This window comes from Salmo salar, chromosome 12 (genome assembly GCF_965601325.2).
Source record: "Salmo salar chromosome 12, fSalSal1, whole genome shotgun sequence".
Lineage (NCBI taxonomy): Eukaryota > Metazoa > Chordata > Actinopteri > Salmoniformes > Salmonidae > Salmo > Salmo salar.
In genome coordinates, this window is record NC_138302.1 from 99265264 (window position 1) to 99283247 (window position 17984).

General features: G+C 41.8%; 1 protein-coding gene across 1 annotated transcript in view; it reads left to right on the forward strand.

Moving 5' to 3' along the window:
• The window catches only part of ssuh2.1 (ssu-2 homolog, tandem duplicate 1), a 44139-nt gene that overhangs the window by 16446 nt on the left and 9709 nt on the right, over positions 1–17984 (forward strand). The window contains exons 4-11 of the mRNA XM_014134074.3: positions 6000–6129; positions 12415–12475; positions 12739–12863; positions 13405–13467; positions 13930–14039; positions 14644–14736; positions 16883–16988; positions 17147–17263. Coding sequence (XP_013989549.1) covers positions 6000–6129; positions 12415–12475; positions 12739–12863; positions 13405–13467; positions 13930–14039; positions 14644–14736; positions 16883–16988; positions 17147–17263 — 805 coding nt within the window. The remainder of the gene's footprint in view (positions 1–5999; positions 6130–12414; positions 12476–12738; positions 12864–13404; positions 13468–13929; positions 14040–14643; positions 14737–16882; positions 16989–17146; positions 17264–17984) is intronic.

Here is a 17984-nt window from a genome sequence, read left to right on the forward strand (position 1 = left end):
CCCAAACTACAGTACTACTACACCCCAGACTACAGTAGTACTACACCCCACACTACATTACTACTACACCCCAAACTACAGTAGCACTACACCCCACACTACAGTACTACTACACCCCACACTACAGTACTACTACACCCCACACTACAGTACTACTACATCCCACACTACAGTACTACTACACCCCACACTACAGTACTACTACACCCCACACTACAGTAGTACTACACCCCACACTACAGTAGTACTACACCCCAGACTACAGTACTATACTGCTACTACACCCCAGACTACAGTACTACTACACCCCACACTACAGTACTACTACACCCCAGACTACAGTACTACTACACCCCAGACTACAGTACTACTACACCCCACACTACAGTACTACTACACCCCAGACTACAGTACTATACTGCTACTACACCCGAAACTACAGTACTACTACACCCCACACTACAGTACTACTACACCCCAGACTACAGTACTATACTGCTACTACACCCAAAACTACAGTACTACTACACCCCACACTACAGTACTACAACACCCCAGACTACAGTACTATACTGCTACTACACCCCAAACTACAGTACTACTACACCCCAGACTACAGTACGACTACACCCCAAACTACAGTACTACTACACCCCACACTACAGTACTACAACACCCCAGACTACAGTACGACTACACCCCACACTACAGTACTACTACACCCCACACTACAGTACTACTACACCCCACACTACAGTACTACTACACCCCACACTACAGTACTACTACACCCCAGACTACAGTACTACTACACCCCAGACTACAGTACTACTACACCCCAGACTACAGTACTATACTGCTACTACACCCCAAACTACAGTACTACTACACCCCACACTACAGTACTACTACACCCCAGACTACAGTACTACTACACCCCAGACTACAGTACTACTACACCCCACACTACAGTACTACTACACCCCACACTACAGTACTACTACACCCCACACTACAGTAGTACTACACCCCACACTACAGTACTACTACACCCCACACTACAGTACTACTACACCCCAAACTACAGTAGTACTACACCCCACACTACAGTACTACTACAGCCCAAACTACAGTAGTACTACACCCCAGACTACAGTACTACTACACCCCAGTCTACAGTACTACTACACCCCAGACTACAGTACTACTACACCCCAGACTACAGTACTACTACACCCCAGACTACAGTACTACTACACCCCACACTACAGTACTACTACACCCCACACTACAGTACTACTACACCCCACACTACAGTACTACTACACCCCACACTACAGTACTACTACACCCCACACTACAGTAGTACTACACCCCACACTACAGTACTACTACACCCCACACTACAGTACTACTACACCCCAAACTACAGTAGTACTACACCCCACACTACAGAACTACTACAGCCCAAACTACAGTAGTACTACACCCCAGACTACAGTAGTACTACACCCCAAACTACAGTAGTACTACACTACAGTACTACTACACCCCACACTACAGTACTACTACACCCCACACTACAGTACTACTACACCCCAGACTACAGTACTACTACACCCCAGACTACAGTACTACTACACCCCACACTACAGTAGTACTACACCCCAGACTACAGAACTACTACACCACACACTACAGTAGTACTACACCCCAGACTACAGTACTACTACACTCCAGACTACAGTACTACTTCACCCCAGACTACAGTACTACTACACCCCAGACTACAGTAGTACTACACCCCAGACTACAGTACTACTACAACCCAGACTACAGTAGTACGACACCCCAGACTACAGTACTACTACACCCCAGACTACAGTACTACTTCACCCCAGACTACAGTACTACTACACCCCAGACTACAGTACTACTACACCCCAGACTACAGTAGTACTACACACTACAGTACTACTACAGCCCAAACTACAGTAGTACTACACCCCAGACTACAGTACTACTACACCCCAGACTACAGTACTACTACACCCCAGACTACAGTACTACTACACCCCAGACTACAGTACTACTACACCCCACACTACAGTACTACTACACCCCAGACTACAGTACTACTACACCCCAGACTACAGTACTACTACACCCAACACTACAGTAGTACTACACCCAACACTACAGTACTACTACACCCCACACTACAGTACTACTACACCCCAAACTACAGTAGTACTACACCCCACACTACAGAACTACTACAGCCCAAACTACAGTAGTACTACACCCCAGACTACAGTAGTACTACACCCCAAACTACAGTAGTACTACACCCCAGACTACAGTACTACTACACCCCACACTACAGTACTACTACACCCCACACTACAGTAATAATACACCCCAGACTACAGTACTACTACACCCCAGACTACAGTACTACTACACCCCAGACTACAGTACTATACTGCTCCTACACCCCAGACTACAGTACTACTACACCCCAGACTACAGTAGTACTACACCCCAGACTACAGTAGTACTACACCCCAGACTACAGTACTACTACACCCCAGACTACAGTACTACTACACCCCAGACTACTGTACTACTACACCCCAAACTACAGTAGTACTACACCCCAGACTACAGTACTACTACACCCCAGACTACAGTACTACTACACCCCAAACTACAGTAGTACTACACCCCAGACTACTGTACTACTACACCCCAAACTACAGTACTACTACACCCCAGACTACAGTAGTACTACACCCCAGACTACAGTACTACTACACCCCAGACTACAGTAGTACTACACCCCAGACTACAGTAGTACTACACCCCAGACTACAGTAGTACTACACCCCAGACTACCGTACTACTACACCCCAGACTACAGTAGTACTACACCCCAGACTACAGTACTACTACACCCCAGACTACAGTACTACTACACCCCAGACTACAGTACTATACTGCTCCTACACCCCAGACTACATTACTGTACTGCTACTACACCCCAGACTACCTTGATAAAGATTAGCAAAAAAAACTGTGTAAACTAAAAATACAAATATTGAGTTATTGTATACAATTATTGTATACATACAGAATCTTTCCAGATCCTTGATATCCTTCGTCTGCACAGGTTTTCAATGGGATTGAAGTCCGGAGACTAAGATGGGCATTGCAAAATGTTAATTTCGTTGTCAATTAACCATTTCTTTGTGGATTTTGATGTGTGTTCGTGGTTATTGTCTTGCTGGAAGATCCACTTGCGGCCAAGTTTCAGCTTCCTGGCAGACGCAACCAGGTTTCGGCCTAAAATGTCCTGGTACGTTGGACCTTAACAAGGGCCCCAGGACCAGTGGAAGGAAAATTGTCCAGTAACATCAAAGATCCACCACCATATTTTACAGTAGTGACGAGGTTCTTTTCTAAATATGCATCCTTCTTTCGACGCCAAACCCACCACTGGTGTGCTTGGCCACAGAGGTCTATTTTCAATGTCATCTGACCATAGCATCGGTTCCAATCCAAGAGCTAATGTTGTTTAGCAAACTCCAGGCATTTACAGTAGATTGCGAAAGTATTCACCCGCTTGGCATTTTTCCTATTTTGTTGCATTACAACCTGTAATTTAAATCGATTTTTATTTGGATTTCATGTAATGGACATACACAAAATAGTCCAAATTGGTGAAGTGAAATGAAAAAAATAACTTAAATAACAAAAATAAAAAACAGAAAAGTGGTGCGTGCATATGTATTCACCCCCTTGCTATGAAGCCCCTAAATAAGATCTGGTGCAACCAATTACCTTCAGAAGTTAAATACTTATTTCAATAAAGTGCACCTGTGTGCAATCTAAGTGACACATGATCTGTCACATGATCTCAGTGTATATATATACACCTGTTCTGAAAGGCCCCAGAGTATGCAACACCACTAAGCAAGGGGCAAGCGGCACCATGAAGACCAAGGAGCTCTCCAAACAGGTCCGGGACAAAGTTGTGGAGAAGTACAGATCAGGGTTGGGTTACAAAAACATATCGGAAACTTTTAATATCCCACGGAGCACCATTAAATCCATTCTAAAAAAATGGAAACAATATGGCACCACAACAAACCTGCCAAGAGAGGGCCACCCACCAAAACTCACAGACCAGGCAAGGAGGGCATTAATCAGAGAGGCAACAAAGAGACCAAAGATAACCCTGAAAGATCAGCAAAGCTCCACAGCGGAGATTGGAGTATCTGTCCTTAGGACCACTTTAAGCCGTACACTCCACAGAGCTGGGCTTTACAGAAGAGTGGCCAGAAAAAAGCCATTGCTAAAGAAAAAAATAAGCAAACACGTTTGTTCGCTAAAAGGCATGTGGGAGACTCCCCAAACATATGGAAGAAGGTACTCTGGTTAGATGAGACTAAAATGTAGCTTTTTGGCCATCAAGGAAAATGCTATGTCTGGCGCAAACTCAACACCTCTCATCACCCCGAGAACACCATCCCCACAGTGAAGCATGGTGGTGGCAGCATCATGCTGTGGGTATGTTTTTCATCGGCAGGGACTGGGAAACTGGTCAGAATTAAAGGAATGATGGATGGTGCTAAATACAGGGATATTCTTGAGGAAAACCTAGAGATTTGAGACTGGGATGGAGGTTCACCTTCCAGCAGGACAATTACCCTAAGCATACTGATAAAGCAACACTCGAGTGGTTTAAGGGGAAACATTTAAATGTCTTGGAATGGCCTAGACAAAGCCCAGACCTCAATCCAATTGAGAATCTGTGGTATGACTTAAACATTGCTGTACACCAGCAGAACCCATCCAACTTGAAGGAGCTGGAGCAGTTTTGCCTTGAAGAAAGGGCAACAATCCCAATGGCTAGATGTGCCAAGCTTATAGAGACATACCCCAAGAGACTTGCAGCTGTAATTGCTGCAAAAGGTGGCTCTACAAAGTATTGACTTTGGCGGGGTGAATAGTTATGCACACAATTTTTTTTTTTTTTTTTTGGTCTTATTTCTTGTTTGTTTCACAAGGAAAATCATTTGGATCTTCAAGGTGGTAGGCATGTTGTGTAAATCAAATGATACAAACCCCCCAACAATCTATTTTAATTGCAGGTTGTAAGGCAACAAAATAGGAAAAATGCCAAGGGGTGAATAGTTTCGCAACCCACTGTATGTTGGGGAGGCTTCCATTAAAGAACCCCCTCTGTATTATGTTAGACAGGTAACTCTTTATCCACAATATAGCAGGGGGTGTAAAGCCATAACACATACGTTTTTCCAGCAGCATACTATGATCTATAATGTCAAAAGCCGCATGGAAGTCTAACAAAACAGCCCCCACAATATTTTTATCGTCTCAATCTGATCTGATTATTTCTGACCAATGACTAGTCATCTTTTATTTGCATATGCATCCTCGTACATTGAAGAGGGAAGCGGGGTAGGCTCAAGAACTTGAACAATCCTGTCCGCCAATCAGGGTTGTGTATGTAAATATAGAAACATTTGTATCAACACGCCCATACGATCAGACTGAGCATTTCAACAGCAAGAGGCGGTCCAGGGAAATAAACACAGAGTGATTTATTAGACATACAGTGATGATTTAAAAAAAGACTGCATGGTGGCTTTAAGCTGAGATACATTTTTAAAAAGTAGAATTCCAGTAAAATGTTCTTTGTTTTGATTTATTATGAGGGGTGCCAATAATTTTGACCCATATCTTTTTTAGAAAAAAAAACATTACTTGTTAATAAAAATGTATTTATTTGAGCAATTGTATAATATATACTTTTTAATTTGTTTGAGCATACAATATATCTCTGTATTTGTATTATTTATTTTATACAGTATTTGTTTTCTCATCTTTATCAAGGGTGCCAATACTTTTGGACCTGACTGTATGTATTCTACAGGGTGCCAATACTTTTGGACCTGACTGTATATATTCTACAGGGTGCCTCAAGTGTCAGAGAGTGTGGCTAGGGAAGCTCTCCTGAATTTTGTGGGCTCCAAGTGGTCCAAAAGCAGCAAGCCTGCCAGAAACCTGACCTTCAAGGAGTTACAACCTATCACAATGTATCGGGTAAGTCTGCTAACTAGCCCTTCATACTAGACCTCCCGTGTAGTATCTTTTATGAAACCTCTTGTTGGAAATATCTCTAATGAAACCTCTTGTTGGTAATATCTCTAATGAAACCTCTTGTTGGTAATATCTCTAATGAAACCTCTTGTTGGTAGTGTCTCGCATGAAACCTCTAGTTGGTAGTGTCTCGTATGAAACCTCTTGTTGGTAGTGTCTCGCATGAAACCTCTAGTTGGTAGTGTCTCGTATGAAACCTCAAGTTGGTAGTGTCTCGTATGAAACCTCTAGTTGGTAGTGTCTCGTATGAAACCTCAAGTTGGTAGTGTCTCGTATGAAACCTCAAGTTGGTAGTGTCTCGTATGAAACCTCTAGTTGGTAGTGTCTCGCATGAAACCTCTAGTTGGTAGTGTCTCGTATGAAACCTCAAGTTGGTAGTGTCTCGTATGAAACCTCTAGTTGGTAGTGTCTCGTATGAAATCTCTTGTTGGTAGTATCGTTTGGAGACAAATACTGAGTCCAGATAGGTAGTGTCTCTTTTTTATTTTATTAAATATCTGAAACATACAATATACTTGCAGTGAAGCCACTCAACAACTACACCATACCAGTCATCCAACAGATTCCCATTCAGAGCGACACACAGAAGCATCCAGGGTCAATGCCCTGCTCAAGGGCATGTTGACAGATCTCCCACCAGGCCAAAAAATGTGAACCCGAACCCTCCAAGATCCCCCCCCCCGCCCCCCACAGTTCCCCAATAGCTGTCCCTCAACCATTCGAGACCCCTCCCACAGCCCCTACCCAGAATAAAAATTAAAATTAGAAATACAAATAAATCCATTCGCCACCCCCAAGAACCCCCCCAATGCACCAACAACCATGAACTAAAGAGAAAAATGGAAGAGACAGAAGAAAACATGTATGTGTTTATTTGAATGAGAGTGTGTATGTGTGTGTGTGTATATACATGTGTACAAGCACCTACAGGTATTTTATCAACCAGCACATTTGAGTTGAGCCATAATATTTGTTGTAATATTTGTTCTATTTCTTCAGGGGGATGAAATTGAAATTGTAACCAGCTTTGCAATGCTTGTTTGAAAAAGAGAGATACTTTGAAAAAAGTATCATTTTCTATTACTCGAAAATGAGGCATGGCAATCTACACAAAGGCAAAAAGGCCATTTTTAAACAATGGATGAGCTTTTCTTAGTAATCTGCTTGAGAACCATTTAGGGTTCAAGTAAAACCTTTGAATAAGTGAAGCTTTTAGAGAGAGGTTTAGTGTTTATATTTAATAATCTCAACCCACCCTATTCATTGTATAGATAGGCACCCTTTATTTTGTCTGGTTTAGCTTCCCAGATAAAGCTAAATATTTTTTGCTCATATGATTTGAAAAACAAATCATCAGGAGTAGGCAGCGCCATAAGTAAGTGAGTTAACTGAGATATGACTAAGGAGTTAATCAGGGCAATTTTTCCATAAATACAGGTATTTACCTCTCCATGGTTGCAGGATCTTGTCTATTTTTACAAGTTTTCTATTGAAATTCATTGTGGAGAGCTTATTTATATATATTTTTTATATGAATACCAAGTATGTCTACTTCACCATCAGACCATTTTATAGGTAAACTGCAGGGTAATTTGAAAGTTGTATATTTTAAAGATCCAAAACGTAATATTGTACACTTCTCATAATTAAGTTTTAGTCCAGAGAGTACAGTAAAGTTATCTAGATCTTCAATGAGACATTTCAGGGATCTAGCTTTCGACTTAATATAAAACTTGAGTCATCGGCATACATGGACACCTTTGTTTTTAAGCCTTGGATTTCTAATCCTCTAATGTTGTTATTGGATCTGATTTTAGTAGCTAGCATTTCGATGGCGACAGAGGACACCCATGTTTATCTCCTCTTGACAATTCAAAACTCTCTCTCAGAAGTAGCCGTTATTTACTATATTACACCTGGGGTTGCTATACATTATTCTTTTACCCATTTTATAAGAGAATCACCGAAATTGAAATGAAATCCAGTCTTATATGTTTCATGATGTTCTATTATTTCTGGTAGTTGTCGTATATTATCTCCAATGTATCGTCCATGTAAAAAACCTGTCTGATCAGGATGAACAATACCTGGTAAAACCCTTTTTAATTCTGAGTGCATTTTGCTAGTATTTTTGCATCATAACATTGAAGTGAAAGGGGCCTCCAGTTTTTTTTAGATAGACTGGGTCTTTTATATTTGCCATCTGGGTCTTGTTTTAATAACAGAGTAATCAGACCTTCCTGCTGAGTACCTGACAGACTACCATTTCTATAGGAGTAGTTAAAACAATCTAACAATGGAGCTTTTAGTATATCAACAATTCTTGATATACATCTACCGGTATGCCATCAAGCCCTGGGGTTTTTCCCGGACTGAAAGGATTTAATAGCCTCAAGTTCTTTGTCTGTATTTCGGCCATCGCACTAATCTTTCTGTACATTTGTTAATTTTACATTTTTTATATTATTTGGAAAGAATTCCTCACCGTAATCTTCATTCAGTGGGAGAGGATGAGACGGAAAATAGAACGTCTGCCTAAAATAATTAGGAGAATCATAGATGACTTCGTCTTCAGTAACAAGTTTCTGCAAAATCTTTTTGTTAGCGTTCTTGTATTGGAGATTTAGGAAGAATTTTGTGCATTTTTCTCCACGTTCCATCCAGTTTGCTTTATTTTTGTAATAGATTACAATGGATCGTTCTTGAATAAGTTCCTGAAGTTCTTTTTGTTTCACCTCTAACTTATTTTGTATCTCTGTAGTATCGTTTTTATTGCTATCTACCTGTACTATTAGTTCATGGATTTCCCTTGTTAGTCTTGTCTCTTTAGCCAGAAACTGCTTTTTTATTATTGAAGAATATTGAATTGAATGACCTCTGAAGGTACATTTTAAAGGTATCCCGAACAATAAGGGGATTTGCTGAACCTATATTATACTGGAAAAATTCAGTTATACATGATTTTGTCTTAGTTAAAAATAAGTTGTCCTCCAGTAAACTTTGATTAAATTTCCAATATCCCCGTCCACGTGGAAAATTTATAAGAGTTTTGTGAATTCCAATTAGATGATGATCCGATCGCATTCTGTCTCCTATTAAAACTTTTTTAACCTTTGATGCAAGAGAGAAAGAGAAGAAACAGTCAAGATGACTAGCTTGAGTAAGTCTCCTCCTTGTATATCTCAGTAGGTCACGTTTTTTTAGTCTCCAAATATCCACTATTTCTAATGTGTCCATAATATTTGTGATTTCCTTAAGGGCACGGGGTTTTCAAAGCAGTATGGATCATCCTGATTTGGACCATTATAGATTAATGAGCCAAATCTCTTTTTCGTCCACTTTCATATTCAAAAAAGATCCACCTTCCTTCTAATCATTCCTGACTATTTGCAAATTCAGATCAAAATGTTTGTTAATTAATATCATCACACCTTTTGAGTTCCTTTGTCCATGACAGAAAATTATTTCAACACCCCATTCCTTTTTCCACGCAACTTCATCTAAGGATGTAGAGTGAGTTTCCTGTAAACAGTATATGTTATATTCCTTTTCTTTTAGCCACGTAAAGACTGAACTTCTTTTTTTATAATCTGCTAAACCATTGCAATTATAACTAGCTATACTTATTTCACCCCTTACCATAACTAGATACTATTCTCAGTCTAAATTGACCATAATTAGTGCTTGTAAAGTTACTGCCATCAGAGGTATTATGACGGTCAAAACTAGAGCTTTCAAATGTCTGATATTTAGAATTCAAGAAATAGGTTCTAGCAATATTTGTTTTATTCCCTTGCCTGTTTGCCTGTGTGCCAATGCCACAGATGTTAGAAAATTGAGACAAGATATTGTGTGTAGTAAATCTGAGTAGGTTGATGTGGATGATATTGGAAGTGATTTAGTGAGAGTGTGTACAATGTCTGTATAAGAGTAAGACTATAATGTGTGATGTCCAAATAAATAATAACTCTGCCAATTTGCATGGTTGAGTGTCTGTGTGTGTAACATGTAGTGCGTATAGCCTTAATATTCATGATAGACAGGTAGCCTAGTGGTTAGAGGGGGGGCAGGTAGCCTAGTGGTTAGAGGGGGGGCAGGTAGCCTAGTGGTTAGAGCGTTGGACTAGTAACCGAAAGGTTGCAAGTTCAAATCCGCGAGCTGACAAGGTAAAAGTCTGTCGTTCTGCCCCTGAACAAGGCAGTTAACCCACTGTTCCTAGGCCGTCATTGTAAATTAGAATTTGTTCTTAACTGACTTGCCTAGTAAAATAAAAAAAATATCCACTTCATAATGTTCAGATATTTTTACAGTTCCCATACTTTCTTCTTTCCATCTATAAAAAGTTTGTCCACAATGAGAGAGGCACGCTTACCCTTCTCCCTTTGTTGTCTTTGTACCGGCCACAGTCTCTTACAACGTTCGTTTATCTCCCTTGGAAACTGGTCATTGAGACTGAATTTGGTTCCTTTAAGCTCCTTCCCCTGCTTTTGATCAGCTCCTTTTGTTGGTAGTGTTCAAACATTGCGATGATCGGTCGGGGACCCTTGGTCTTGTCGCTCCAAGTCTGTGTACTCGGTGGAAAGCCACCTTATTTACAGTCTCTATAGGAAGTTTCAAGGCGGATTGCATGAATTCTCTGATCGCACCCTCAGGATTATTGGATGCGTCATCAGGAATCCCAGAAAAAAATAGATTTTCACGCTACGACTTTGTATGTCTAGTAGCGACTCCTTCATCACCCTGTTTTCCCTGAATAGACAATCCATGTTGGAATCGTGGATTTTTACCGTGGCTGTGAGTGCCTTGTTTTCTCTATGGAGCGTGAGAATTTCACTCTGGCTGAACTCCAAACTCCCCCTCAGCCCTGCTACCTCCTCACACAACTTTTCCAGTGTTGCATGGATTCCAGCCAGAGCACTAGCCTCTACCTCAATGGTAAGTAAATTGTCCGTGTCTGTAGATTAATAGTTTTTTTTTTATGGGTTAGTTCTTTTGTGAGGTGGTCGGATCTTTCCATGATGGAGTATGTTGTTCCTCCATAGTTTAAAGCTGTTGGTACTCGTCGATTTCCCTCAGGATCTCTTTAGTATCCAGGTTGGCTCTTTACTGCAACCAGTTGTTTTACGAAACGATAACAATGAGTCTTTCCCACGACGACGACAGGTGTCTGTAGTACAGCCAGGTAGCACTCGCGGAATCCACGCCAAAAAATGGAACACAAACTTGCACTCCCAGCCGTAAAGACTAACCGCGTCATGGAATCCTTAGCAACAAAACTTTAGTTCTGATTACAATCGATTAAATGTTTGTTTTTTTATAAACAACAAACCGAGTGTAGACAGTAAAATGTTCTGTTGGGTGCTTTGATGATGTATCTGATGACGTATTTTTCTCTTATGAAACCTCTAGTTGGCAGTATCTCTTATGAAACCTCTAGTTGGCAGTATCTCTTATGAAACCTCTAGTTGGCAGTATCTCTTATGAAATCTATTGTTGGCAGTATCTCTAATGAAACCTCTAGTTGGCAGTATCTCTTATGAAACCTCTTGTTGGCAGTATCTCTTATGAAACCTCTTGTTGGTAGTATCTCTAATGAAAGCTCTAGTTGGCAGTATCTCTTATGAAACCTCTTGTTGGCAGTATCGCTTATGAAACCTCTAGTTGGCAGTATCTCTTATGAAACCTCTTGTTGGCAGTATCTCTTATGAAACCTCTAGTTGGCAGTATCTCTTATGAAACCTCTAGTTGGTAGTATCTCTTATGAAACCTCTAGTTGGCAGTATCACTAATGAAACCTCTTGTTGGCAGTATCTCTTATGAAATCTATTGTTGGCAGTATCTCTTATGAAACCTCTTGTTGGCAGTATCTCTTATGAAATCTATTGTTGGCAGTATCTCTTATGAAACCTCTTGTTGGTAGTATCTCTAATGAAAGCTCTAGTTGGCAGTATCTCTTATGAAACCTCTTGTTGGCAGTATCTCTAATGAAACCTCTAGTTGGCAGTATCTCTAATGAAACCTCTTGTTGGCAGTATCTCTAATGAAACCTCTTGTTGGCAGTATCTCTAATGAAACCTCTTGTTGGCAGTATCTCTAATGAAACCTCTTGTTGGCAGTATCTCTAATGAAACCTCTTGTTGGCAGTATCTCTAATGAAACCTCTTGTTGGCAGTATCTCTAATGAAACCTCTTGTTGGCAGTATCTCTTATGAAACCTCTTGTTGGCAGTATCGTTTGGAGACATATACCGAGTCCAGATCCAGTGCCTGGGAGATGGAGCCATTTACTGGTAATTTCATACTGTCTCAGGACAGCTTTTTGTCTGTTTCAAATAACTAGACAAGGTGTTTTGTCAGAAACGGACATATTTGTTGTCAGTTACAAAATACACACATATATCTGAGTGAGTTCCGGTTTGTACCCATACACTACGTGTATGGCATCTATTGTATGGCACAACAACGCATGACAACAGAGTTGGCTTAACTGGAGCACACACAGATGTGCAACTAGGCGAGGTATCCCATGGCGTTTCTTCCTCCTATCTCTCAGGCCAGGTGGTAGATGGACCTCAGTACGGGATGAGCCCCCCTCCGTGGGACGTCCCGGTGCAACAGCCACAGAGATACATCGATGTGATCCTGAAAGTGCGTGTCCCTCACTCCTCTTTTGTAAAGGTATTTCTACGTTATTACCTCCTGAAAGGAAAGAGTCTTACATCCTACACATCAACTCTTCTTTTCAGTAATGACATCAACTCTACTTTTTCGTAATGACATCAACTCTGCTTTTCAGTAATTTATACATTTTTCCAAGTCCAAAGTTCTGTTGTATAGTGTGTGTGTGTGTGTGTTAATCATTTGTTAGCCCTTCTATGTTGTGTGTGTGTGTGTGTGTTAATCATTTGTTAGCCCTTCTATGTTGTGTGTGTGTGTGTGTGTTAATCATTTGTTAGCCCTTCTATGTTGTGTGTGTGTGTGTGTGTGTGTGTTAATCATTTGTTAGCCCTTCTATGTTGTGTGTGTGTGTGCGTGTGTGTGTGTGTGTGTGTGTGTTAATCATTTGTTAGCCCTTCTATGATGTGTGTGTGTGTGTGCGTGCGTGTGTGTGCGTGTGTGTGCGTGTGTGTGCTGTGTGTGTGTGTGTGTGTGTGTGTGTGTGTGTGTGTGTGTGTGTGTGTGTGTGTTCCGCTCCTCACTACTGCTGTGGTTGTTTCAGACGTGTCACCGATGCCATGGCTGTGGAAGGACGCGCTGCACACACTGTGCAGGGAGGGGGAATGTGAGTAGCAACTTCTCTCTCCTTATTTACATTCCCTCTCTCTCTCGCTTCTCTTTAGACATTTTAGTCAAGGAGGCCCAGGATTTTTTTTTTCCTGAGCAACGCGACCTGACCAGCAAGTTAAAGGGATGGTTTTCTGTACATAAATTAAAGCCTATCCCGACTAAAAAGCCTTCTCAATGCAGATTCTCTATGTCCGAGAATCACACCGTAGGTTATAACTACCAGGGTGCAGAGTTATTTCTGGTCTGGACGTGTTGTCAGGGAAACCTCTTGGCCTTGTTTCAGAGGTATTAATAGACTGTCCCCTGTTTCAGAGGTATTAATAGACTGTCCCCTGTTTCAGAGGTATTAATAGACTGTCCCCTGTTTCAGAGGTATTAATAGACTGTCCCCTGTTTCAGAGGCATTAATAGACTGTCCCCTGTTTCAGAGGTATTAATAGACTGTCCCCTGTTTCAGAGGCGATGTCCGTTCTGCCACGGACATGGGCGCAGGACAACAGGACATGGACGTAACAACAGGGTCGGCAACAACAGATGTTCCAGCTGCCAGGGGAGGGGAAGGAAGAGGTGCAGGACACCTACATTTACAGTATATTTTACATTGAGCAGAAGCTCTTATCCAGAGCGACTTACAGTTAGCGCATTCATCTGAAGATAGCTAGGTGAAACGGCCACATATCACATTCATAGTAAGTACATTTCTCTTCAATAGAGTAGCTCTATGTAGTCCGTGCTAGTTCTACCAATGCAGTGCCAAGACAGAGAAGAGCTTCCTCATCACTATGCTACACTCACAATCTCTTTTCACAATATCAAAAAAACTAGTTTAACATAATGTCTACCGCAACGAGGCATTAGCTGGAAATGTAATGTCATTTTATTTCATGTTAATTAATAGGACAGCACCAGCATCTGAGGTACAACTTGTATTGTATCAATAATGATTAAGTGATTTATTTAGTGATTGATTGATTATATCTACTTGAGTTTTGATGATTAAAACTCTCCTTTGTTCCAGTTTTCTCCTCCAGATGTACTTCCTGTTGATTGGTTGGCTAATTGATTTATTAATGTCTCTCCTCCAGGTGTATATTCTGCCATGGACATAATGTATTCATTTGTTGACTGATTGATTGGTAGGCTAATTGATTGATTGATATCTCTCCTCTAGATGCACGTTTTGCCATGGACACGGACACAAGACCTGCCCCACCTGCCAGGGCAACAGAAACCTGATGCACTTCATTCAGCTCACCATCACATGGTACTGAACTCAGCCCGGTTTCCCCGATGGAAGCTAAGCCTACATGTGTTTTTAACAATGCGTCGGTTCTTTAATAACGTCAAGAAAGATTTCACAATGCGTCGGTTCTTTAATAACGTCAAGAAAGATGTCACAATGTGTCGGTTCTTTAATAACGTCAAGAAAGATGTCACAATGCGTCGGTCCTTTAATAACGTCAAGAAAGATGTCACAATGCGTCGGTCCTTTAATAACGTCAAGAAAGATTTCACAATGCGTCGGTTCTTTAATAACGTCAAGAAAGATGTCACAATGCGTGTCCCAAAACACCACACGGAGAGAACGCTCACCACGTCGTTGGTGAGCGTCACTGATAGAATCTAAAGAAAAAGCAGCGCTGTTCTCAGATCAGCGTTCTCCATTAAAATCGTAACATTAGAATTGAATGGAGAAAGCTGATGAGGAAGCACATGGTGGCAAATAAATGACAGGCAGTAGGACTAGCCTATTTGTAAAATACAGTATAACTCCATATGATTGAAATAGGCTTGTTGCCCCATGTAGCCGATGTACTGTTTATTGTAATGCAGTCATCTCAGTTGTGGGGGGACAAAATAAATGTATGCACGATGGCTGCGCTCGTGCGCCATCCTGCGCCATCGTGCATAAATGTGTTTTGCCCCCCTTCACCAAACGCGATCGTGACACGCAGGTTAAAATATCAAAACAAACTCTGAACCAATTACATTAATTTGGGGACAGGTCGAAAAGCATTAAACATTTATGGCAATTTAGCTAGCTAGCTTGCACTTGCTAGCTAATTTGTCCTATTTAGCTAGCTTGCTGTTGCTAGCTAATTTGTCCTGGGATATAAACATTGAGTTGTTATTTAACCTTAAATGCACAAGGTCCTCTACTCCGACAATTGATCCACACATAAAACGGTCAACCGAATCATTTCTAATCATCTCTCCTCCTTACAGGCTTTTTCTTCTCTGGACTTTATATTGCGATTGGCAACTTTCATAAATTAGGTGCATTACCGCCACCAACCTCGTTTGTCTTTCAGTTACCCACGTGGGTACCTGCTTCTATAAACCAATGAGGAGATGGGAGAGGCAGGACTTGCAGCGCGATCTGCGTCACAAATAGAACTGACTTCTATTTTAGCCCTTGGCAACGCAGATGCTCTTTGGCGCACGTGAGCAGTGTGGTTGCAATAATTGAATAATATAGATTTCTACATTTATTTTGCAACGCTCGCGCACGCGACACAAGCGGTGTAGTCAGGGTATTATGATGATCTTAACGCCACAAAGGTTCTGAGAAACGATGCCCAGATCTATCTGGAGATGCACTACATTCAGCTCACTGTCACATCATACTGGACTGAGCTGGTACTGGACTGAGCTGGACTGAGCTGGACTTGACTGGACTGAGCTGTTTAAAAGCAGGGATGGGAAACTCCAGTTCTCAGGGGCTTGATTGGTGACACACTATTACCCCAGCTGATAGACACTTGACTCCAGTAATCAACTAATCATGGTCTCCATTTTAGAATACAATTACTTTAGTTATGACAGACTTGTCAATAAGTTGCTTTAGGCAAGTCCAGGACTAGACTCACTTTCTGTGTACAGAACACGAGTCATATTACAAGCTGAACAAACAGTTCATGTTATTGTCCTGCTGAACTGAACAGAAGAGTCAAAATACAAGCTGAACAAACAGTTCATGTTATTGTCCTGCTGAACTGAACAGAAGAGTCATAATACAAGCTGAACAAACAGTTCATGTTATTGTCCTGCAGAACTGAACAGAAGAGTCATTTCACAAGCTGAACAAACAGTTCATGTTATTGTCCTGCTGAACAGTATTTGTATAACCTGTACTATTGTGTAACCTCTTAAGTCAACAGAAGCAGTGATTCCCCTAAGATTTATTTCAGCAGTGGTGGCAATGGATTAGCTCAATTACATGCTAGCTATTTCCCATAGACTTCCAGTCATTGAGCCAACGACTATCCATTTAAGAGCATCTCAGCAAAAAAAAAATATATAGAAAAATATAGAAACAAATGATTCCATCATATTACATCATGGCAGCTGGTAAATGAATATAGGGGAAACACTGAACAGAAGCATCCTGGTCCTGCTTTATCCTGCAGGAAGAACCACGTGTTTGAGTTCGTACCGGACCGGCTACCTGAGTTCCCTCTTAAGAAGTTTGAGAAGGTGTCTGGGGACGCGTTCTTCGTTGATGAAAGTATTCTGGTAAAGATCTATTTTATTTTACCCGAGTAGGGTGCTGTAAAGATGTGTTAAACAGATCCCAGATCTGTACGTGACCATGATAGAGAGAGGTTGGCTACATGTTTGTCACTGTGGTGTTATGTTATCATGTTCTAACCTCACCGGGCCCATTCCCCCAGGTGTACCCCATCGTGGGTTTCCCTGACCAGGAGATCTGTGATGCCTCCAGGAAGGCGTCTCAGGAACACCACAGCAGGTTCTCACCACAGCAGGTTCCCTGTCGCATCCTACAACAGGTGAGTTATCTCTGGGCCTATAGCTGGGGTCCTGGTCCAATACCCATCCTAGTTATCTCTGGGCCTATAGCTGGGGTCCTGGTCCAATACCCATCCTAGTTATCTCTGGGCCTATAGCTGGGGTCCTGGTCCAATACCCATCCTACAACAGGTGAGTTATCTCTGGGCCTATAGCTGGGGTCCTGGTCCAATACCCATCCTAGTTATCTCTGGGCCTATAGCTGGGGTCCTGGTCCAATACCCATCCTAGTTATCTCTGGGCCTATAGCTGGTGTCCTGATCCAATACCCATCCTACAACAGGTGAGTTATCTCTGGGCCTATAGCTGGGGTCCTGGTCCAATACCCATCCTAGTTATCTCTGGGCCTATAGCTGGGGTCCTGGTCCAATACCCATCCTAGTTATCTCTGGGCCTATAGCTGGGGTCCTGGTCCAATACCCATCCTACAACAGGTGAGTTATCTCTGGGCCTATAGCTGGGGTCCTGGTCCAATACCCATCCTAGTTATCTCTGGGCCTATAGCTGGGGTCCTGGTCCAATACCCATCCTAGTTATCTCTGGGCCTATAGCTGGGGTCCTGGTCCAATACCCATCCTAGTTATCTCTGGGCCTATAGCTGGGGTCCTGGTCCAATACCCATCCTAGTTATCTCTGGGCCTATAGCTGGGGTCCTGGTCCAATACCCATCCTAGTTATCTCTGGGCCTATAGCTGGTGTCCT